A 23668-nucleotide genomic window follows, 5' to 3' on the forward strand; every position below is an offset into this window, starting at 1 on the left:
TTTACCTCCTAACTCCTCACTGTCCAAGGCCCTCGACATTCTAGGTGAAATAGCGATTTACCTGCACTTCATCCAGCCTAGTCAACAGTATTCGCTGTTCACAGTGTGGTCTTCTCTACAGTGAGGAGCCGAAATGCCGTCCAAGTGACCACGTTGCAGAACAGCTATGCTCCACCTATAAAAATGACCCAGTGCTTTCAGTTGCCTGCCATTTCAATACACCACTGTTTTCCATGCCAACATTTTTATCACAGGATTATAGCAGTGTTTCAGTGTGCTTCAAGTGCAAGGTCAAAGAACAGTAACTCATTTTCTGCAACTTCTGGGACTCAACATTGAGTTCAGTAACTAACCTTAGAACCTTATTCCATGCTTCCATGTTTTTACTCATCCCTATATCCAGTCCTGTTATGACATTGATTGCTTTTTTCACTGTCACCCATTTTCGCCCCGTCTTGGGCTTATTATGATATTACATGGTTTGCTTTCAGCATAAACTACCCATTCTGTGCTCCCCTCATTATGACTTATTCAACTTCGCTTCTGTCCTGGCCAGCCATCCATAATCCTGTTGTTTTCTTAACCCTTTCACCTCTCTCTGTCTGTCTCCCTTTGTTTCTCTGTCATTCTCTCTGTCTCTGTCTCTCTTGTTTTCGCTCTCACACTTTCTTTTTTGCTTTCTTTCTTGCTTTCTTTCTCTGTCTCTCAGCTCCATCTTCACCTACCTGGTGTCCCACCCCTCTCCCATCAACCCCTGCATCCCACTCCCAACAACTAACCTTGCCTTCAGTCTAAGTACCATTTTTTTCCCACCTGCTATCAGTTCTGATGAAGATTCAGTGGTCTTGAAATGATAACTCTGATTTCTTCCAACAGATTCTACCAGACTTGCTGAGTTTCGTCAGTAATTTGTTTTCATTTCAGATCTTCAGCATTTGTAATTGTTTTTGTTCGGACTGGACCAGGTTGCATCAATTGTGCTTTCCATTTGCTGTATTTGGGCTCACTTATTCTGAGTCTGTCTGGATGCTCAGAGCACCTCTGGCTTGCATTGTCCTACCTTGCCATTTTGCACTTTGCCATGTCAGCCAGAGGTACCAGGCCCATATTACTGCTGTCTTGCTATGTCATTTAGTGTAAGCTCAAAATCTCAGAACCTGGTCATGGTGGTCAGTAGGTTTCAGTCAAATGCCACTGGGGAGGGAGTTCCAGAATTTTGACCCAGCACTACTGAAGAAACATTGATATATTTCCAAGTCAGTATGGTGAATGGTGTTCTGGAGACCAAACTCCCTTCAAACATATCAAGGAACCGGCCTATTCTAATTTTTAACTTATTTAAAGGCAAGTGTAAGGTGCTGTGTTCCAAATGTAATTCGATTGGTTACACTACTCTACTTTAAGCAAAGCATTCTTCATTCTTACCCTACAGTTAAAATACAAACAAAAGAAAGAAGAATTGGTACAGCTTTAACTCTGTTGAAAAACTTAACACAATAATAGATTACTTAACTACTAAACATTAACTGTTCCAGTGTAGTAACATCCTATAAACACACCCTTGGCAAAGGCAAATTCAGTCAAATAGATTTGTTTCCCATGCAATGTTTCTCCAGTCCAGGAGAAAAGAACATCAAGAGAAAATTCTGGCAGAGAGAGAGAGAACAGAAGCTTTTTGCTGTTGCAAGGAGAGAAATATGGGCAACTTCCATAGCCAACTTCAAAACCCTAACAACTAGGACAGCAGTGGCTAAGTGGTTAGCACTGCTGCCTCAGGGACCCAGGTTCATTTCCAGCCTTGGGCAACTGTCTATGTGAAGTTTGCGCTTTCTCCCTGTGTCTGCGTGGGTTTCCTCCAGGTACTCCGGTTTCCTCTCACAATCCAAAGATGTGCAAGCTAAGTGAATTGACCAAACTAAATTTTCCCATAGTGTTCAGGGATGTGTAGGTTAGGTGCATTAGTCAGGGGTAAGTATTGCATAATAGGGGAATAGGTCTGGGTGGGATACTCTTCAGAGGGTCATTGTGGACTTGCTAGGCTGAAGGGCCTGTTTCCACACTGTAGGATTTTTATGATTCTAAGTCAAGGGGGATAGCCTTCGCTTATGGGTTTTTGGCATTGTAAGTCAATTGCAACTTCTCATTAATCTGAGCAGGGCTTAAATTAAGAAATTACCAATAAGGTTTCACTTCTGTAAATGCTGATTTAAGTTACATTAATTTTAATTTGTGTTAACCATGAATTACCAGGCCAATGATACATCAATAAAAAGGTATAGAGTTCACTTTAAGCAACCAATACAATGAAGATATTTCTTGCCTGGTCTTAGCTAAAAAAAGCACCTGCAATGCTCAGAGGAAAGTGACACCATGTGCAATTTGACTTTCCAATTCAATCAAGTCAGCCCTCTAGTTGCATTCATTTGTCTGTGTGTTCCATCCATTGTTCCTGGATTAATTGGTTGTACCAATGCCTTGCAAATGCACTGAACCCCCAACACTTGGATCCATCTTGATGGTACAGCTTTTTAGTGTTTTCTTTCAATCATGATCTGATCCTCTGTTGCATACTTGAACTATCTCTAGCACTTGTAAGCATTCAGCCCTGTTTGCTTGCCCATTGCTTCCCTAAGGGCTTCTTCAGTTCTTTGTGTTTCCTCTTGTTTGCGAACAGAAAACCAACATTTTTCGTAGAAACTTGATGTTCTCTCCTCACATGAATTATATGTTTCTTTCTGTCTCTCTTTGCTTTCTCCTTGCATCTGCAACTTTACCCTTCAGCTTTTGTGGAGTGACAGAATTGTTATAATGCAGAAGGGGGGCATTGAGGCCATCTTATCTACACCAGCAAACAGATTGACAGTTCTACCTGGTGCTTTCCTCTCTGCCTGGCCAGATTGCTTTTTTGTATTTTAATTATCTGTTCATAACTCATGCCAGATCAAAGATTGCTATGTCATATAGGTGATTATTTCTTTTGCTTTCCAGAAAATTTGCAATTGATTCCATAACAATTTATGCAAATATTTGAAACACTTTTTAAAATCATTTCAGATTAGATTAGATTAGATTCCCTACAGTGTGGAAACAGGCCCTTCGGCCTAACAAGTCCACACCGGCCCTCCAAAGAGTCACCTTTCCAGACTCATTTCCCTCTGACTAATGCACCTCACATTATAGGCAATTTAGTGTGGCCAATTCACCTGACCTGCACATCTTTGGACTGTGGGAGGAAACCGGAGCACCCGGAGGAAACCCATGCAGACACAGGGAGAATCTGCAAACTCCACACAGACAGTCGCCCTAAGCTAGAATCAAACCTGGGTCCCTGGTGCTTTGAGGCAGCAGTGCTAACCACTGAGTCACCGTGCTGCCCAAAAAGATTTCAAAGAAATAGCACATTTTTATTGTCGTACAGTTTCCAGGTCAAAGATCGCACAGGTTTACTTGGAATCATGAACTCTAGTTGTTTAATTCTCCTTTTCTCTTCTCATGATTTCTCACCTACACAAAGGTTATCCTTGACCAAAGGTTAAGAGTTTAAATGTCCTTTTAAAGCTTATACAAATTTGTTTCCATTCAACAATCTTCAGAGTAACACTGAGCATGTATGACTGCTTTCTTACTGGTGTTAAGTACTTCCTATATGTGCTTTGTTCACTTACAGGTGGCCTATTATGTGAAAATACTATAAGATATCAAATCAGTTGTTTCTTGTAGCTCTCACATAATACAGAGTAGTTACATGTAAAATCCAACAGGCAGTGATCCAAAGTCAACCTAAAGATTAATTTACTGAGCTGTTTGTCAGTATTTCTGCCATGTAACTTATTCAGTGCTTGTCTTTGCTTATAGTGTAACCTTCACATCCACGCTACATACAGCATCTCCCAGGGCCTGAATGTCCCCCTAACCCCACTCAGTGCCGCAAATGCAATTGGATTGATTTTAGCCCATGGTAAGTTATCCTTTTAATAACATTTAGCTTTGACTTGTAGCTTAACCTTTTCTGTCAATTTGTCTTTGGGTTCATGAATGAGAGAAATCTTTATCTTTGTGAATCCATTGTGACAGGTAGTGTAGGAGATGCCATTTCTACAATGATCCCAGACGTTTATGTATCTGATGATGGAGGGTATACATGGTCAAAAGCATTGACTGGCCCACACTTTTATGCCATTCTCGACTCAGGCGGCTTAATTGTAGCAGTGGAATCCTATCCAGACAAGGCCATACACACCGTAAAGTAGGTTGTTTTCTTTCTAAACAAATTATTGAATGCTTGTTTATTGTATACATTAAACATGCAAGTAATCTAACTTTTAGCAGCTGAAAGATGTTGAAGCAAACTGAGCCATTCATAAGTTTTAAAATGTATATCAGTGAGGCATTCTTAAGCAAAATGGATGATTGAAGCGTGTTTGCCTGTTTTAGACATTAAAGGTGTAAAATTTTCTATTATTGGATAATCACTTTTAAACTGCTGAAATTGATCTCTAGCCTTAAAAATGTGAGTTTAATTTTGAGCCAGTTCAGCCAGACTGGACAAATAGTTAGATAGAATGCAGTCCACTTAAGTAGATCTTGCTATTTATCTTGATTGAAGCTGACCATCAGCTAATATCCATATTTGTTTTGGTATGATTTTTTTTGGACACCTTCAGCAACTAAAGCCATTTTGTTTGTTAAAAAAGGTACTCGACTGATGAAGGACAATGCTGGAAAGATTATACCTTCACAAATGACTCATTTATATTTGTGGGGTTTGTGTCAGAACCAGGAACCAAGTCAATGAACATCAGTCTCTGGGGATACAGACAGGAAAGCATTTATTCAACAACTTGGCTGTCAATAACCATCGATTTTGAGGAGCTCCTAACGAGAGACTGTAAGTTACAACTATGTTTGTTGGTCATTATCTTATTTCTCCTGGAGATATATCAGCCTGGAGCTGCACAAGTGCTAAAGTAATGCAAGGCAAAAGGGTTCAGAATACTAGAGGTGGGGACACGTGAATCACTCAGCCAACTTCCTTTTGGATGTGAAATGTCTGAGAGATGGTCTGTTATAAAGTTTCAGCACTCGGACCCTAGTTCAGCATTCAAGTAGTGTGGAGACTGCTGATCAGTATGTAACCACAATGATCCATTTAGCTGAATTGGAGATAGGAGTGTCTTAGACATATGCAATCCTGCCATGAGAACATTTCTGTTTAATGAGGAGAAATGTATTCCCAAGAAAGCTCTCAGCATTTACAGAAGCTCCAAGGTGGCCAAGGATCAGTTAGAGCATATTAATGGAGGGAATAAAAATGCTTTGTATTATGCCGAGCAGAATTATGGGCCAGAAAAGAACATGAGATGAGGTGGAAGTGTCAATTCTTGACATCAAAGCCTCATTTGACCAAGCCGTCCAGGGGCCCAAACAAAGTTGCAATTAGTGGGTATTAGGGGAAAAACTCTTTGCTGGTTGGAGTCATACCAGCGCAAATGAAAATGGCTGCAGTTGTTGATCTGTAGGATATTTCTGCAGAAGATCCTAAGGGTAGTTGCTCAGGCCCAGCCACCTTCAGCTACTTCATTGATGACCTTCCCTCTATCATAAGGTCAGAAGTGGGGATGTTCACTGTGCAATCACCAATGTTCAGCACTGTCCTCAGCTCGACAGATGACAAAGTAAACCTTGTTGAAATGTAACAAGACCTGACAACATCTAGACTTGGGCTGATGATTGCCAAGTAACTTTAACACCACACACGTCAGCCGATAACCATCTCTGGCAAAATACAATCTCACCACTGCCCCTTGACATTTAGTGATGTGACCATCACTGAGACCCTACTGTCAGCATCCTGGGTATTACCAGATCAAATACTCAACTGGACTCTCATAAACGCAGTGGCTACAAAATCGGGTCAGAGGCTAGGAATGCTGCAGTGAATAACGCACCTCCTGATTTCCCAAAGCCTTTCCAAGGCACAATTCATGACTGGCTCCAACAGCACACCAGTTTGACATCATTCTGACAAAACAGCCTGATTGATTTGTATCAGATCCACACAAAATGTTTGCTTCCTCTACAACTGACACTCAACAGCAGCAGTGTGCCATCTACAAGGTACACTGCAGAAATTCATCAAAAATCCTTTGACAACACCTTCCAAACCCACAACTGCTACCATCCAGAAGGATAAGGGCAGCAAATACGTGGGAACACCACCATCTGCACCATTTGCGTCCAAGCCACTACCATCTTCACATGGAAATATACTGTCATTCCTATACTGTTGCTGGGTCATAATCTTGGAATTCCCTCCCTAACAGCCTTGTGGGTCTACCTACGGTACATTGAATGCAGTGGTTCAAGAAGGCTGCTCGCCGCCTAGGGACAGGCAGTAAATGCTGGCCCAGCCAGTGATACCCACACCGCACAAGTGAATAAAACCTACAGGAGCCAATGCTGGGCAGTCCAATGCTCTTTCTCTGCCAATTTTCACATGTACACAGTTTACATATCTTTCAGTATCAGCAATAAATTGATGGTATTAATTAGGCAAAGGCCAGAACACAATGACTTTTGGTAGGCTAATAATTGTATTCCTGTATAGTAATTGTGTTGCAGGAACTTGGTACTGCCCTTCTCGTAGACAGTAAAGAATGCATGTATAATGTTTATGGGAATGAACCACTGACAGTGGCCTTCTCCATTTCTTAATTTGGTTATCCTGTGCATTGTGTGTGTCTCATTTCTTAATAGCGTTACCCCACATCACTGTTTGTATATGCTTTGGCATCCTAGCTGCTGGTCCTGACTGGCAGTCTAAATTTAGTCCAAAGTTTGCACCTTCAGAACATTCGCAAATGTTTCCATGTTAAAAAGCAGCTCGATTCTGACACTATCTGTCTCATTCCATGCTGTGTTTGAGGCACTGGGAGATGATGCTGAGACCCCTCCAATTGGATTGTGCTGCTAGTGACTTCTCTGTGATTAATCTCTGCTCCTGATTACATATTCGCTGCATTAAGATTGAGATCCATAAGAACATTGCCATCAAAATCTTCCAGTTGTTGAAAATGCCTTCCCTAAACTGGAATTCTTTGCTCTTCATTCAGGCCAGGAAAAGGATTATGTCAAGTGGTTAGCTCATTCTACAGATGCTGGTGAGGAAAGTGATGGCTGCATTTTGGGATATCGAGAAACATACCAGAGGCTTGCAAAGGCCTCTGTTTGCAGAAATGGAAGGGACTATATTGTGAACAAAGAACAAAGTCTATGCCTGTGCACAAAGGGTGACTACATGTGGTATGTGTCAAAATTACTTGTTCAACTTGTTTCGTTTGTTGCATTTCTTAAATACTTCAGTCTGTTACCTTATTCTGTTGAATATGTCAATCTGGTTATGTGATACTTCTTAACATCATGGGATGTTCACTTGAAAAATTTCAAGTTCAGCAATTTCAACAGAGGTCTGTGTTTAGGATTCTGTTCATTTTCTGTGTGTCTCACTTAATGACATGTGAGTTTTATATTCAATATAGTTTGCCAATTTTCAATTACGGTTTGTCTGTGTAGTGAAAAGTTATTTCCACTTAATTTTCTTCATGGATCCACGTACAGAAGCACAGATTAAAAAAAAACACAATTGAGGAAACCCTTAAAACTTTGTATTCTCACTCTAAGGAATGATTTGATTCATTACGCAGGATGCTGTGGCAGGATTCTCTGGGTCACTCTTTGAAGTCAGTAGATACTGAAGTAGCAAATTACTGCATGCAGTTGGACCTTGGGAGAGGGGGGTAGATTAGCAGGATGAGACACATTTGCAACTAGCAAACTTAGCAATGGGGAGTCATTTCTGACGGGTAAACCTGACAGGGGAAAGAGACATTTGCATTGGGTAGATCAAAATGGTATTCAATCAGATATAATATAAAAATAGACAGTACTAGAGAAACTCAGCAGATCTGGAGAGCATCTATGGAGAGAGAAAAACATTTAACGTTTTGAAACTGGTATGTCTCCTCTTTGGACCAGAAGTAGTTCCAAAGAAGAGTCATTGGACATGAAGTGTTAACTCTCTGGTTCTCTCACTTCACAGATGTGTCCAGTCCTTCTGAGTTTCTTCAGCACTGTCTGTTTTGATTTCAGATCCAGCATCCACAGTGCCATTGCCTTTATTCAATCAGAGGGATGGATTACAGATTTTGTCTGATTTGTTTGAAGGATCAATGCATTTTCAAAGGGGTTTTGTAAGAACAAATTGAGAGCATTGCTTAAAATTAAAGCCAGTTTATAAACTGCAACAGAGGAAATCATGTCCCATTATAAAGAGGTTATTTTTAAGGCTGTCACCTTTTTCCAAGTCCAAAACTTAACAGGAAGAACTAAAAGGCTGGAATTTCCACTTGCATCCTATTTTTGTTGCTGCTAATCTGATTTGAAAATCTTTCATGAGCGGGTGTTCTTGGTGTCTCCAGGCTGCATTTTCAAAGCTTTGGCACAATTACTCAGTAATCCAATGGCCCGGTTTAAAAAAAAAATTATGTGAATGGCAGTCCTCATTTTTATTTTTAAATTTTGCACAATGCATATTCTGAAAGCATCCCGGCTCAAAATACTTCACATGTGACACAGAAGCACACAGTGTTGCACTCTTGAGTTATATCTGTATTTTGTGCATCAAAATTTGAAATTGGAAACAATGCTTTTCTCTACAATGGTAAAATGGATTCATTTTCAATTAACATGTTCCTTTGCCCTCTTCACCGTAAAATTATTGTGTGAAGAAAAATGTGTTTTATCATCAAATGAAATAGATGAAGTATTTGATTTAGTGAGGCGCATTATATTCATTGTCTTTGCAGAAGAGAGAGTTCATCAAGTCTCAATAAGTTTAAAAAATATTTTTGCCTTTGTTCTCACACAGTGATTTTGGATATTACCGTGAAGGAGATAGTGATGAATGTGTAGAGCAGCCTGACTTGGCTGATCATGTGCTGGAATTCTGCTTACAAGGAAAAGAAGAGCTGCTGAAAACACAAGGGTAAGTTGTTTTTGCAACGTGCCTTTGGTACTTTGTGTAAACACCTGATAATGAATCTGCATTGACAAAGTTAGTTCAGTTGGATGGATGATGCAGAGTGTTGCCATCAGATGGGTTGATAAAATATGGTGCTGGAAAAAGCAAAGCTGGCTAAACAGCATCAGAAGAGCTGGAGAGTTGACGTTTCGGGCAGGAGCCTTCATAAGTCCTGTGCTTTTATCGACTGTGACTTCCCAGCATCTGCAGTCCTCACTGTCTCCAACAGCATGGGCTTGATTCCCTCACCAGCTGAGGTTACCATGAAAGACTCCCCTTCGCAACACTCAAGTTAAACCACCAGTCATCTCCCTCTAATGGGAGAGCACATTGCCTCAGGTGGACCATATTGTTCAGGGATTATAATTTTGGATTTTACTGATTGGTAAAATTGATTAAACTTGTAGAATTTCTGTATGGGTGCCCAGACTCGGGTGAGAATATACACTCGTTATTATTTGAAGCACAGCAGAGAGATAACAGCTCGTATGATGAAACCTCCAGGAGTGCTTGCAGAATTGGCAATCTCAGATGTGCACTGTGCAGCTGGGAATTGGTCTGATTAATTTTTATACCAATTTTTTTTTAACCAAACCCATTCTACATATAAGTGATTTTCTAGCCCTTATCATTCCTTAGCAGAGAACTCAGAACTTGTCATCTTTGACAAAAGTGCAAAGCCTGTCCTAACTTGTAGAGGGGAAACACGCCCACGAAAAGCTTGAGAGTCAGTCCTGAGGATTACAAGAACTCGTAAAGAGGTTCACCTTCTTGCAAAAGCAACAGGCATGGGGCCATGGACAAAATGACGCAGGAGGCCCTGTTGTCGCAGGTACAAAGGAGAGCCCTCAGACTCTGACAGGGAGGGATGTGAATACCCTTACAAGGTCCATGGAGTATCACTAATCTCCCTGTGCAGCTCATTGAGAATGGGCTTGTTAACAGGCAATGGCCTGCCGAGCAGCAGCGCATCACCTGAGCCTTTTATGAGCCTTATTTACCACTGGGTACTGAGGATCAGCAGTGGAGAACTCTACGCTGGAGTCCTCCCATTTTCTATCAGAGGACGCTCATAGCTGGGTGTCCTTAGAGGGAGCCTGCATCTCCATCAGTACTCCCAATGCCTTCAGAGAGAGGTGGGTACCGTGGTGGGGTTGAGTGCTTTTATCTTTGCATCCAACTGCATTTTGATTTCACCCCTTCCCATTCTTCCTGCCTGTTTTTCTCACCTTTTGATGGCTTTGCATGTACATTATTCAATCGGAAACATGGATGATTTACTGGTGGTGGTTAATAAATGAAAGAAAAACACTGGTGATTTGGTGATGAGGAGAGTTGTGTATAAGAGCATTTTTGGATATATAAAAAACATATTTTTTTAAAATGCCCCCTCTCCAGAAATGGGTGTGTGGAACTCTGTCCTGGGCTGGGAGTAACCTATGTATGCCACGGGTCGTGGGCCTATTTTGTGTTCAATGATACATGATGTTCCTTTCCATTTAGGCTTCCTGAGCCAGCCATGTTTTGAAAGCTGCTAGAGAATATTTTATATTCATTTTAAAGCATGATAAGGTACAAGCATACACCACCTCTTGCAACAAACACATTTTGCAGTGGTGCCTATTCAGAGGTAGCTTAAGAATTTACATATAATTAAAAATTCCCAATATACAATATTCCGGGAGCAACCATCTGAAATTTATATTTCTGACGTGAGACAGTCTGATTTCTAACACTTATGGGGCTAAGGGAATAAGATGAGAGAAAGGAATAAATGAGAAAAGAATGAGTATTCTCTTTCCTCATTCACTTTCCTCATGGGAGACTGGTTAGCAAGGTTAGATCACATGAAATACAGGAAGAAATAGCCATTTGGATACCGAACCGGCTCGAAAGTACGAGGCAGAGAGTGGTATTAGAAGTTTGCTTGTGAGACTGGAGGTCTGTGGCCAGCAGTGTGCCACAAGGATCGGTGCTAGGTCCTCTGCTTTTCGTCATTTAAATAAATGATTTGGATGAGACAATTGGTGAATGGTTAGTAAGTTTGCAGGTGACACCAAAATTGGAGGTGTAGTAGACAGCAAAGTAGATTACCTCAGAGTACTAAGAAATCTTGATCAGATGGGTCAATGGGTCGAGGAGTGGCAGATGGAGTTTAATTTAAATAAATGTAAGATGCTGCATTTTGGAAAGGTAAACCAGGCCAGGACTTGTAGACTTAATGATAAGGCCCTGGAGAGTGCTGCTGAACAAAGAGATCTTGGAGTGCAGATTCATAGTTCCTTGAAAGTGAAGTCACAGGTAGATAGAATAATGAAGAAGGCATTTGGCATGCTTGCCTTTATTGGTCAAAGTATTGAGTACAGGAGTTGGGAGGTCATGTTGCGGCTGTATAGGACATTGGTTAGGCTACTTTTGGAATACTGTGTGCAATTTTGGTCTCCTTGCTAGAGAAGGATGTTGTGAAACTTGAAAGGGTTCAGAAAAGATTTACAAGGATGTTGCCAGAGTTGGATGGTTTGAGCTATAGCTCGGCAGAGGGGGGGGGAACAGGCTGAAGAGTCACCAGATCTGGAACGTTAAATCTGATTTCTGTTCACAAATGCTGCCAGGTCTGCTGAGCTTTTCCAGTAACCTCTATTTTTGTTATCTCTAGTGAGGTGCCAGAAGGCAGGGTCAAAGCAGAGAACAAGGTAGGACTGATCAATTAAACTTCATTTATTTCGATGCAAGAGGCCTAACAGGGAAGGCAGATGAACTCAGGGCATGGTTCAGAACATGGGACTGGGATATCATAGCAATTACAGAAATATGGCTCAGGGATGGATAGGACCTTGCAGCTTAATGTTCTAAGATACAAATGCTACAGGAAGGAGAGAAAGGAAGGCAAGAGAGATAAGGGGAGTGGCTTTTTGATGAGGGATAGCATTACAGCTGTACTGAAGGAGGATATTCCTGGGAATACATTCAGGGAAGTTATTTGGGTTGAACAGAGAAATAAGAAAAGGTTGATCACCTTATTGGGATTGTATTCTAGGCCCCATAATAGTCAGCGGGAAATTGAGAAACAAATTTGTATGGAGATCTCCGTTATCTGTAAGAATAATAGGATGGTTATGGTATGGGATTTTAACTTTCCAAACATAGACTTGGACTGCCATATTGTTAATGGGTTTAGATGGAGAGGAATTTATGTGCGTACAAGAAAACTTTCTAATTCAATATGTGGATGTACCTATTACAGAAGGTGCAGAACCTCTTAGGAAATTAGGCAAGTCAGGTGACTGAGGTGTTAATTGGGGAGCACTTTGCAGCCAGTGACCATAATTCTATTAGTTTTAAAATAGTGATGGAAAAAGGTAGACCAGATCTAAAAGTTGGAAGTTCTAAATTGGAGGAAGGCTAATTTTGACAGTATTAGGCAAGAACTTTCAAAAGCTGATTGGGGGCAGATGTTCACCAGTAAAGGGACGACTGGAAAATGAGAACGCTTCAGAAATGAGGTAACACTAGTCCAGAGGCAGTATATTCCTGTCAGGGTGAAAGGAAAGACTGGTAGGTGCAGCATGACATCTGCTGGATGACCAGAGAAATTGAGGGTTTAGTTAAGAAAAAAAAGGAAGCATGTGTCAGGTGTGTAGACAGGATAGATTAAGTGAACCCTTAGAGTGTAAAGGCTGTAGGAGTGTACTTGAGAGGGAAATCAGGAGGGCAAAAAGGGGACATAAGATAGTTTTGGCAAATAGAGTTAAGGAGAATTCAGAGCGTTTTTACAAATACATTAAGGACAAAAGGGTAACCAGGAGAGAATAGGATCCCGAAACTCGACGTTTCGGGCATAAGCCCTTTATCAGGAATGAGGAAAGTGTGTCCAGCAGGCCAAGATAAAAGGTAGGGAGGAGGGACTTGAGGGAGGGGCGATGGAGATGTGATAGGTGGAAGGAGGTCAAGGTGAGGGTAATAGGCCGGAGTGGGGTGGGGGCGGAGAGGTCAGGAAGAAGATTGCAGGTTAGGAAGGAACTCAGCACCGCCTTCCTAACCTGCAATCTTCTTCCTGACCTCTCCGCCCCCATCCCACTCCGGCCTATCACCCTCACCTTGACCTCCTTCCACCTATCACATCTCCATCGCCCCTCCCCCAAGTACCTCCTCCCTACCTTTTATCTTAGTCTGCTGGACACACTTTCCTCATTCCTGATGAAGGGCTTATGCCCGAAACGTCGAGTTTCCTGTTCCTTGGATGCTGCCTGACCTGGTATGCTATGCACATTTTCGGCTCTGATCTCCAGCATCTGCAGACCTCACTTTCTCCCCGAGAATAGGATCCCTCAAAGATCAACAAGGTGGCCTTTGTGTGGAGCCGCAGGAGATGGGGCAGATATGAAACGAGTATTTTGCATCAGTATTTACTGTGGAGGGAACCCTGAGGGACAGGATGTACATATATTTGGAAAGGTGAGGACTGATTAGAGATTGTCAACGTGGCTTTCTGTGTGGTAAATCATGTCTGTCAAACTTGACTGAGTTTTTTGAAGAAGTAACAAAGAGGATTGATGAAGGCAGAGCAGTAGATGTGATCTATATGGACCTCAGTAAGGCATGGGAGACTGGTGAGCAAGGTTATATCTCATGGAATACAGGGAGAGCTAGTCATTTGGATACAGAACTGGCTCAAAGGTAGAAGACAGAGGGTGGTGATGGAGGGTTGTTTTTCAGTCTGGAGGCCTGTGACTGGTCTTCTGGCACCTCACTGGAGATGAAAAGAATTTTTTCTTCAACTCAGTCCCATATTTCTTCATTCATAGAGTATTGAAACTTCAGAATTCTCTGCCCCAGAGGGTTATGGAAGCTCAGTATGTTCAAAGCAGATTGATAGGTTTCAAGATACTAATGGTATCCCAGCATATAGTGAAGGAAAATTATGTAAATGATCAGCCATGATTGAGAATGCTAACCAGAGCTGAATAGTCCAATGTTACGCTCCAAGTAGACCAGCATGCCCAATACCCAACAATATGTCAGGTATGGTTCAGTAGAGAAGTCATGCGCAACTCAAGATCCATGGATTCAAGTTCCATCCTCCGAACTCCAGGTCAATATTAAGGCTGACATATTAGTGCAGTATTGAAGGAGTGCTGCACCTCTTGAATGAGATGTTAATGTAGAAACAAATCCCATGGTATTACTATATTTCAAATGTTTAACTATCAAAACACTAAAAATAGCTATGTGGTCTTTATCACACTGATGTTTGTGGGTGCTTGCAATGTAGAAATTGCCTAGATTTTAACAGTAACTACACTTAAGAATCTTATTTTCCATTATGCAGAAATAGCTCCCAACACTTTCACTGTTCCCAAAATCAGTACAACAACCACAATAAAAGTTTTTACTGTCATTGCTAGGCCATGCAGAGAGAGCAAAGAGAAGGAAAATGTTTTGCCAGTAGTCCTATTAATTGACTGTAAAACTGTAAAGAGGCGAGTATCCATGCACTAGGCCATAACAGACTATGAATAATCAAATGTACCTTTCTGGGAGATCCAAGATGGCAGCCGTCTGAGTGTCAGCAGGGTTCTGTGCCATACCCTCTGGCAAGGTGGACCTTTACCTCTCCATGTTAACCACCCCAGGAGAAAAATTGATAATATAAAGTTACTGAACATTTGGACCTGCTAAAATTGTGGTTTGATGGCTCTAAGATCAGGATGAAGGCGAATGAAGGAAAAGGGGCAAAAGGAGTATGTCAAGCAGGGCACTCCCTACTGTGTAGGGGTGCCCACAGCCATTGCACAAACTCCCAGGGCAGCCCCTTTGGATTTAATGGGGCAGCAGCATTTAGTCTCACAGTTTGCCAAATACAGAGAAAAGATTGAAGCAGCAATGGAGCCAATATCTACCATGCTGAAACAGCATGAGCAGGAGATTCAAACACTGAACCGGAGTAGACGTAGTGGAGGAGAGGAAAGATCCGAACACTAGAAGACCAGGTTCAGATCCTTCAGGAACAAGTGGACGGCCTGGAAAACAAAAGTAGAAGAAAAATTTACAGCTCGTGGGTCTCCTAGAGTGTGAGGAAGGCAAGGACCTCGTTAGTTTCCTGGAGAAGAGGCTCCTGAGGTTCCTGCAGCTGAAGTTGGAGTTGGGCATGGTGAACGTGGAGCGGGCCACCGGATTGCAGTGCGACTCCAGCACTATAAAGAAAAACAGTTAGTGATTGAAACTGCAAGAAGACTGGGAAGAGATCCACAGGTTTTAACACACAATGGCTCAATTAAGCCATAATTAAGAAGAGAAAGGCATTTGATGAAGTTAAGAGAAAATTATGGAATCTGAACATTCAGTATTCTTTGAGGTACCCAGTGGTGTTGCGTTTCACTCACAGAGGGGCAATATATAATCTTGATTCAGTAGAAAAGGAAAAGAACTTAATGAATTCTTTGAAATAAAGGACTCTGGTTGGGAGTGGGGTAGGAAGGGGCACCGTTACGGACAATGGTACAGCTTTTCTTGACTTTATCGGCCCCCTTTTTTTTTCTCCTCTTTCCCTTTTTTGTGGTTGTTGGTTTTAAAGATTTCGTACTGCCGTTGTGTAAAACCTGATTTATTAATCACTTCGGGTGTTTGTTTAAATGCAGTTGTTAGTTTTTTAATTGTAGTAGTTTTTAGACCTTATAGAGTTAATGTCTTTTTCACTCACTGCACCTCAGATAAGCTTCCTCCTCCTGGGGAAACACTGGTTGCCCTGGACGACCATAGCTAGTGATTTGTTCAGGTGGTGCACCTGGAATGTAAATGGGAGCAATTCCCCTATTAAAAGAAATAAAGTGCTGTCAAGCCTTAGGAAGGAAAGGGTGGACATTGCCCTGCTGCAAGAGGCACATTAACTGACAAGGAACATCTGAAGCTGCAGCAGGGGGTTGAGTACGTTACAAGAGAGTTCAGGGCCTTCTGGGGCATCAACTCACGTATAGCCAGTAATCCAGCAGTACTTTGGGAGGCCACTACGCATGTTTATGAGGCTTGATCATTTCGTACTCAATGACTAGAAGGAGGCAGTGGGAGGAGCAGCATATTATAATCGGCCTTCATTGGTCAAACTGCAACGGGTCACAGCTCTCCAGGCTGCTCTTGACTCATTGCACACACAGGTGGAAAAGAAAAAGAGGTCTTCTTTGCTAAACAATTTAGGGAATACTTTGCAGAGTTATACCAGTCGGAGGGCGGCAAAGGCAGTGTAATGAGAATGCCTTTTTTGAGAACCTGGACCTCCCCAGTATAGACACGGAACAGGTTTCCCTGTTAAATACGCTATGTCAATACAAGAGGTGCAGGAAGAATCTCCAGGGTGGCAAAGCACTAGGGTCAGATGGATTCCCAAGTGAGTTTTATCAGGAATTCATTAATGGTGTTGGTGGAGCCACTTTGGGGGATGTATAGCTATTCACATACACAGGACTGTCTTCCGTCTTCTCTTTGGGTGGTTAATATCTCCCTCATTTTAAAGAAGGGAAAACCCCAAAGAACGTGCTTCATACAATTTAGTTGTTGAATGCAGACCTTAAAATTCTGTCAAAGGTGCTGGCCCTGAGGTTGGAAAAGGTCCTGCTGCCCTATATTGTAAAAGACGCTCAGACTAGTTTTAGCAAGGGCCATAGCCCTTCCATTAGGAGGGTACTGAACATTAGTGCAGGTATGCCAACAAAGATTGATCCCGGGTTTGGTGGTCTCCCTAGACGTGGAAAAGTCGTTTGATTGGGTAGCGTGGCCATACCTATTTGGGGTCCTATTGCGCTTTGGTCTGGGGGAGCCTTTGCTAGGTGGTTGGCGGTGTTGTATAATGATCCTAAGGTGACAGTCATTACAAACTGTTCTGTCAGATAACTTTAGTATTGGGTGAGGTAGTCAACGGGGGGGCCCTTCTTTCACCGCTGTTATTTACCTTGGCAATTGAGCCATTAGCCAAGGCTATCAGGAGGGTTCCTGAAATAGTGGGGCTAGGAGTGGGAATGGGGGAGCATAAAATCACCCTAAATGCTGATGACTTCCTTTTGTTCTTGGCCAGTCCGGAGAAGTCTGTTCCTTGATTGATTCAAAAAAATTAATTTATTTGGCAGTTTTTCAGGTTACAGGATCAGCCTCACGAAATCGGAAGCCGTGCCAGTTGGGGTATTAGTGAAGGTGCCTGATCTGGAGGATGGAATGCAGTTCCCGTTTAGATGGTCATCAAAACGTTTTTTTATATTTGGGAACTTTTATTACCCCTTCCTTCCTTCCACCAGCTGTATAAAGCTAACTATGCATAATTACTGGAATACGGTGAAAGCTTGGAGGATAATGAAGCAAGATGAGGGCAATTGGCTTAAGACCTCATTATTTGCCCCATTGGCAGGAGCCTAAGGATTTAAACCTGGGGCAATGGACTCTGGCTTTAAGGCATTGGAGAATAAGGGAATCTCTCTCGTTTGGGAGATTTTATTTGAGGGGGGAGGTCATGATGTCATTTAGTCAGTTAAGTCAGAAATATAGATTGTCTAATAGGACCTTTTCCAGTACTTTCAGAATCAGGATTATATACAAAGGAAGACCATGCTCCTGGCTCAGTTTTACAAGTCAGATGTGGAGAAAAGAGTGCTCCGGTGCACGAGCGCTCTTTCAGTTAATGCTCTGTATCATTTACAGAAGGGATGTGCGTTAGGAGATGTGGAGAGACTCTGTAGGACTTAGAATCGGGAAGTAGGAGAGGATATTTCATTGTAAATATGGGAAAATGTAAAAAAAAATCTATGTAACTAAGTGCAGGTCATGCAATTGAAGATTTTACCCAGGGCTCATATCGTGCCAGAGGGGCTAGCTAAGTTCAAGAGAGGAGTGTCTCCAGGGTGTCCCAAATGTAAAATTAGGATAGGCGCACTTACGCACTTCTATTGGTCATGTTGTAAGATCCAGAGGTGCTTGTGTGCCATAGAAAGGGAGCTGAAAAAAATCCTAGGAATTGAAGTCAATCCTGGGAATTTCTTCTGGGGTTGCCAAATTTTCCCTCTCTGGGGAACACGAGAAGAGACTGTGTAACATTCTTATCCACTGTGCAAGGAAGAACATTTTAATGAATTGGATGTTGGAAAAAAACCCAAGTCTAATGGGGTGGCGCAGGCTGGTGATGGAGTATCTCTCCCAAGACTACCTCACAAATATGGTGCACCACAAAACAGAGTAGTTTTATAAGACGTGGCGGCCCTTTCCAAATTATATTGACACAGCTTAATCGGCAATATTAATCAGGGCTGTGATATAGCTGTGGAAATTAGTTTGGGCACCTGTGGGGCCCTGGGAGGGTGAAGCTGGGAGTGGGGGGGGGGGGGGGGGGGGGGGAAGAAATAGGTACAATGACTGGTACTCCCATGGGTGGGAACTTCAGTGGAGGTGTGGTGAATGAAATGGAATAAAGTAATGTGATATAATTTAAGCTAATTTGAATTGAGCTTAATTTAATTTTTATTTAATCTGATTGTAGTTTAGTTTAAGTTGTGTAGATATGTTTGTTCTGGTAGAATACTAGGTAGTTTATTAATAGTATTGTGATATGACATTGTTGTACTGCCTCTATCTTTTTGTATTTTGGTATTGCTTTTTATATATAGCTGTTTTGGAAAAGATTTGAAAAAGTTTTTAATAAAAATATCTTTTTTTTAAAAAAAAGTCTTTTCACATAATGGTGATGGAATGTGGCGAGGATACACATATTATGAGCCACTGATTTTTAGAAAGCTAGCTCCTGAAGGGTATTTCATATTCATTTAAAGAGTTATAAAGTATAAGCATACACCTCGTCATCCAATAAACACTACTACAGAAAGGATGTTATGAAACTTGAAGGGGTTCAAAAAAACATTTACAAGGATGTTGCCAGGGATGGAGGGTTTGAGCTACAAGGAGAGGCTGAACAGGCTGGGGATACTTTCCCTGGAGCATTGGGAGCTGAGAAATGTTTATAAAATTGAGGGCTTGGATATGGTAAATAGACAAGGTCTTTTCCTGGGGTGAGTAATACAAACAAAGTAATATCTAATACTCCGTATATTGTAAACCAATTTACCACCTAATTGGAAGGCCTGTTTTTCATGAATGGTACAACGATATCAGCAGACTTCGTCAGCGCTTCAGATCGTCAAAGCTGACTTGATTCCATTCTTGATCAAAATACACATTTTCTAACAGCAACTATACAATAATTAGAGCATTAACTCCAACTGGAACTTATCCTTTCTGGTCTAGGCATAGCTAGACCAAATGTTGTGGATAAGCTACCATAGTAGAAATATGAAGTTAACCTAGAGCTGATGAATAATTCTCAGAGGAGCAAAGGAAAAGGAAGGATAATGTGGTGAGGCAGGAGGTGGAAGAGCATGAGTGCTGATGGAAAGGATTTAGATTGCTGCAGTTTCCATATAACCCCCAACTCAAAACAGCCTGCTTCTCCTGTTGGCTCCTTTACCCAACATGCCATAACACCTTAAGACTTTACATCTGAAAGAATCAAAATAAAATACAGAAAGAAACAAAGAAGGGCAGTGAGAAAAGACAATTAAATTAGAATTATGGGAAGAAGTAGAACTGATCGAAAATGAAACAATAGTATAAACAATGAAGACATAAGCAATTAATCCTATTCTCTGAGTTACTATATACAACACTGCATGAAGCTAGCTGAGAATTTTTGAAATAGTATTAAACAGTAGTTTTAGTTTCACAGGTCTTGATTAAATATTTTTATTCTTTATGGAGCTTGTCATTTGGAGAACAGTCTATATACTTACTTATGCATTGGAGAGAATGCAGGCTAATAAACACTGATGCAGCATTGATGTCATAAAACTATTTGAAATTTATCAGGTAGCAGCTCTGAGAGTTCACATTTCTGTTTGTAACTGCGAAATTAGGTACCGTTCACAGAATTGAGCATTCAGGTGAATGACAATTACCTCCACTGAGGATTCCATTTAATTTCCATGTGTTCTAACCAACATTTCTAATCGTGCAGATGACTACTATTAAAGGTTTAACTTCTTGGATGTGGGTTACTAAATCATTTGTTTACTAGCTGAATGTATACTTTTTCAGCTTGTTTGTAATGATCTGCACAATCCTGTGACTACATTCAAAGACAGTTTGTTAGTAGTCCACTTGAGGCAGGAGTTTCTGCCTCTGACAGAGAACTAAGAGAGAACTTCTCTCGTTTTTAACTCTGTGTCATTGGATGCCTTATTTGAAACGTTAGCTGTCAAAGGCTCCAGGTGTGTAGCAATATGGTTTCTCTGAGAAACCTTGAGGTGAGAATTATAATAAAAAGAGAAGGTACTGAAAACACATTATCTACTGAGACAGCAAGAATTCACGTTACATCAGAAATGTTGCTGGTAAACAACAGAATGGAACATACTGAAAGATTGTGAATGATACGATCAGAAAATGACACTATTCAGTTTTTTAAAATGTACTGGCTTAACAAAGATGAATAGACATTTATCTAATGTTAATAATCTCGATTCAAAGATTGTTGCCAAAGAATGTCTATAACTTCTGTAAATAAAAATAAACTGGAACGGTTTGAAATAAGCCAAATTCAATCAAAGCAAGGTTTCCTAGTGTATATCAATGCCATCAACTATTGCATCTAATCTTATTCTAACTTTGTGTGTCTTTCCTGCCACATTGGATTCTTACTCTGTGTTTTAACTTCTTTAAGGTGTGATTGTGACGATGCTGTCAACGTTCTACAAGGTTATTTTGTCCTTTTTTTAAAGTGAAGTCATAAAGGCAGTGGTGCCAAAGAGTCTTGAAAAGGCCTGGTTTAAAAATGGCAGGAGAGTGGCCAGTTCTCCCAGTTCAGGTTTTTTATATTGAACATAGAGCAGTACAGGCCCTTCGGCCTTCCATATTGCGCTGACCAGTGAAAACAAACTGAAGCCCAACTAAACTACACTATTCCATTTTCATCCATATATCTATCCAGTGACCATTTAAATGCCCTTAAAGTTGGCGAGTCTGCTACCTCCTTTAAAATGTGTTGAGAGGGTCTGGCCTGGTCCATAATAGTGATGTATCTCCTCATAACACATCAAATATGGAAGACATGGGGAGAAAGAGGGGTGAGGTCCTACATCAAGAATTTAGGGAGCAAGTCAGCAAATTGAAAAGCAGGACCTCAAAGGTTGTAGTCACTGGAGTACTCCTAGAACCATGTGTTAGAGCATATAAGTAGATACAGAGATGAGTACATGGTCGAAGAGTTGGAGCAGGAGGTTGGGTTTTAGATTCCTGGATCACTGGGCCTGTTTCTGAGACAGGTGGGACCTGCATAAGTCCAATGGTTTGCACTTGAACTGCAGTAGGACTGACATCCCTGTGGATGTGGTACTATTGGTGGGGATTTCAATAAATTTCAATTTTGGTAGGGTTGAAGTATAGATTGAAGGTGAAATATGGGTTGAAGCACAGAGAAATGTAGAAGGAAAGCCAAGCCAGTCTGATGGGGAGAGTACATATCATCAAGTTAAGACACAAGGGAGCTCAGCAAAGTTACACTTTAGTTTAAAGGAGTCTTGTGAGTAACTCGGATGAGTTGAGTGTGCTGGTTAACACATGGGGTATGACATCATACCTATGGCAGAGACATGGTTGAGGGAGGGGCAGGAGTGACAGCTCCATATCCTGGGGTGTAGAGTCCTCGGGCAAAACAAGGAGGGTTGTGAAAGACTAGGCAATGTCGCAATGTTGACCAAGGAGTTAATTACTGTAATAAGGAAGTATGATATCTTAGATTCAACAGTTGAGGCTTAAAAACAAAAAAGAGGCAATCGTTGTTTGCTATAGACACCCAAACAGTCAAGAAGAAATAGGAGAGCATATATGTTGGAAAGTTTCAGAGAAATGTAAAAATAATAGGAGTTTCAACTTCACCATTAACTGGGATAGACAAATTAGAGGGGGTGGAATTCTTAAAATGTATCTGGGAGACTTTATTAAAGCCAGCATGTAGAAACTCCAACAAGGGACAGGGTGGCGCAGGACTTAGATTCAGAGATTGAAGTCAGGCAAGTGGTAAATGTGTCAGAGGGAAAACATTTCAGTAATCGTGACCAAAACTCTGTAAAAATTTAAGGTAGGCATGGAAAAGGACCCAGACGACCAGAAATGTAGGTTTTAAATTGTGGAAGGCCAAAGTGGACTTGTAGGAAAATCTACATTTGAGCAGTGATGGTTGACCATGCAAGGCCAACAACTTCCTGGAAAGGTGAAGAGTAGTACCAAAAATTCCAGAGAACTGTAGTATATAGAATGTGCAAGTTGAATAAAGAAAAGCTTACAGTAGATGTTGAGGATTCTTAACACCAGAAGCCCCAAATAAAAAAATGCAGGGGGCTACTTTAAAAAAAGAAATTATTAATATGAAAGGGCAGCATGAATAAACACTGGCATGTAAAACAAAGAAAATTCCAAAGGCATCTTAGAAATTTAATAGGACTAGAAGATAACCAGGGAAAGAGTGGGGCTCATTAGGGACCCAGGCAGCAATTTATGTGTGGAGCCAGGAGGCATACTGAGCTTTTAAATGAGTACTTTGCATCTGTATTCATTACAGAGAAGGACAATGAAGACACAAAAATCAGAATGGGAGACTGTGATGTAATTGAACAAATTAGTATGAGAGGTGAGCTATTCACAGTTTTATCAGACTTGAATGTGAATAAATCACATGCCCAGATGACATCTATCCAGTTGCTGTGGTAGGCAAGGGAGAAAATTGCAGCAGCTCTGACAATAACTTTCAAATTCTATTTGGATACAGAAGTAGGATGGAAAGACAGCTAATGTACAATTGTTCCAGAAGGATGGTAGGGATAATCCAGGGAATTCTAGGGCAGTGAGTCTGATATCAGTGATATCGAAACTGTTGGAAAAATCTCTGAGGAACCAAATTAATCTCCACTTGGAGAGGCAAGGATTAATATGAGATAGTCAACATGGCTTTGTCAGGAGGAAATCATGTCTGACAGGTTTGATTGGATTTTTTGAGGAAGTGTCTGTTTGTGTGGATGAGAGTAATGCAGTGGAAATAGTCAATGTAGAACTTCAGTAAGGCATATTTACAAGGTCTTGCAGGAGAGACTGATCAAGAAAGTAAAAGGCTAGGTCTCTCCAAAATTGTGGGCCAAGCGCTGGAAAGCGGGACTGGAATAGATAGGTGCTTAATGGCCAGCTGGACTTGGTAGGCCAAAGGGCCTCATTTTGTGCTGTAAAACTCTTCAAATCTAAATAGAGACTAATTTCCTTTCTGGTTAGTTATGTTGTTAATAGCAGACCACGAGCACAAAATTCACCTTCAGTGCAGACAGAGGCATTGGGCCATTCCTTTCTGGCAATTATCCTAAAAACTTAAGGGTAAAAATAAATGACTTTCACATACTCTTTTTGCTGAATGCTTGAATTTATGTGCATTGACACATAATGTACTTTGATCATTATTACAATTGACGGAAAGTATTATACAAGAGAATAATCTTGCACATACAAATGGTTACTTCTTTT

General features: G+C 41.2%; 1 protein-coding gene across 2 annotated transcripts in view; it reads left to right on the forward strand.

Annotated features, from left to right (window-relative positions):
* Window positions 1–23668, forward strand: part of LOC132824991 (sortilin-like) — a 116307-nt gene that overhangs the window by 79308 nt on the left and 13331 nt on the right. For both annotated transcript variants that reach the window (XM_060839945.1, XM_060839944.1), the window contains exons 13-17: window positions 3856–3958; window positions 4075–4246; window positions 4695–4888; window positions 7113–7302; window positions 8927–9043. In XM_060839945.1, coding sequence (XP_060695928.1) covers window positions 3856–3958; window positions 4075–4246; window positions 4695–4888; window positions 7113–7302; window positions 8927–9043 — 776 coding nt within the window. The remainder of the gene's footprint in view (window positions 1–3855; window positions 3959–4074; window positions 4247–4694; window positions 4889–7112; window positions 7303–8926; window positions 9044–23668) is intronic.

The sequence above is a fragment of the Hemiscyllium ocellatum genome, chromosome 19, assembly GCF_020745735.1.
Source record: "Hemiscyllium ocellatum isolate sHemOce1 chromosome 19, sHemOce1.pat.X.cur, whole genome shotgun sequence".
Lineage (NCBI taxonomy): Eukaryota > Metazoa > Chordata > Chondrichthyes > Orectolobiformes > Hemiscylliidae > Hemiscyllium > Hemiscyllium ocellatum.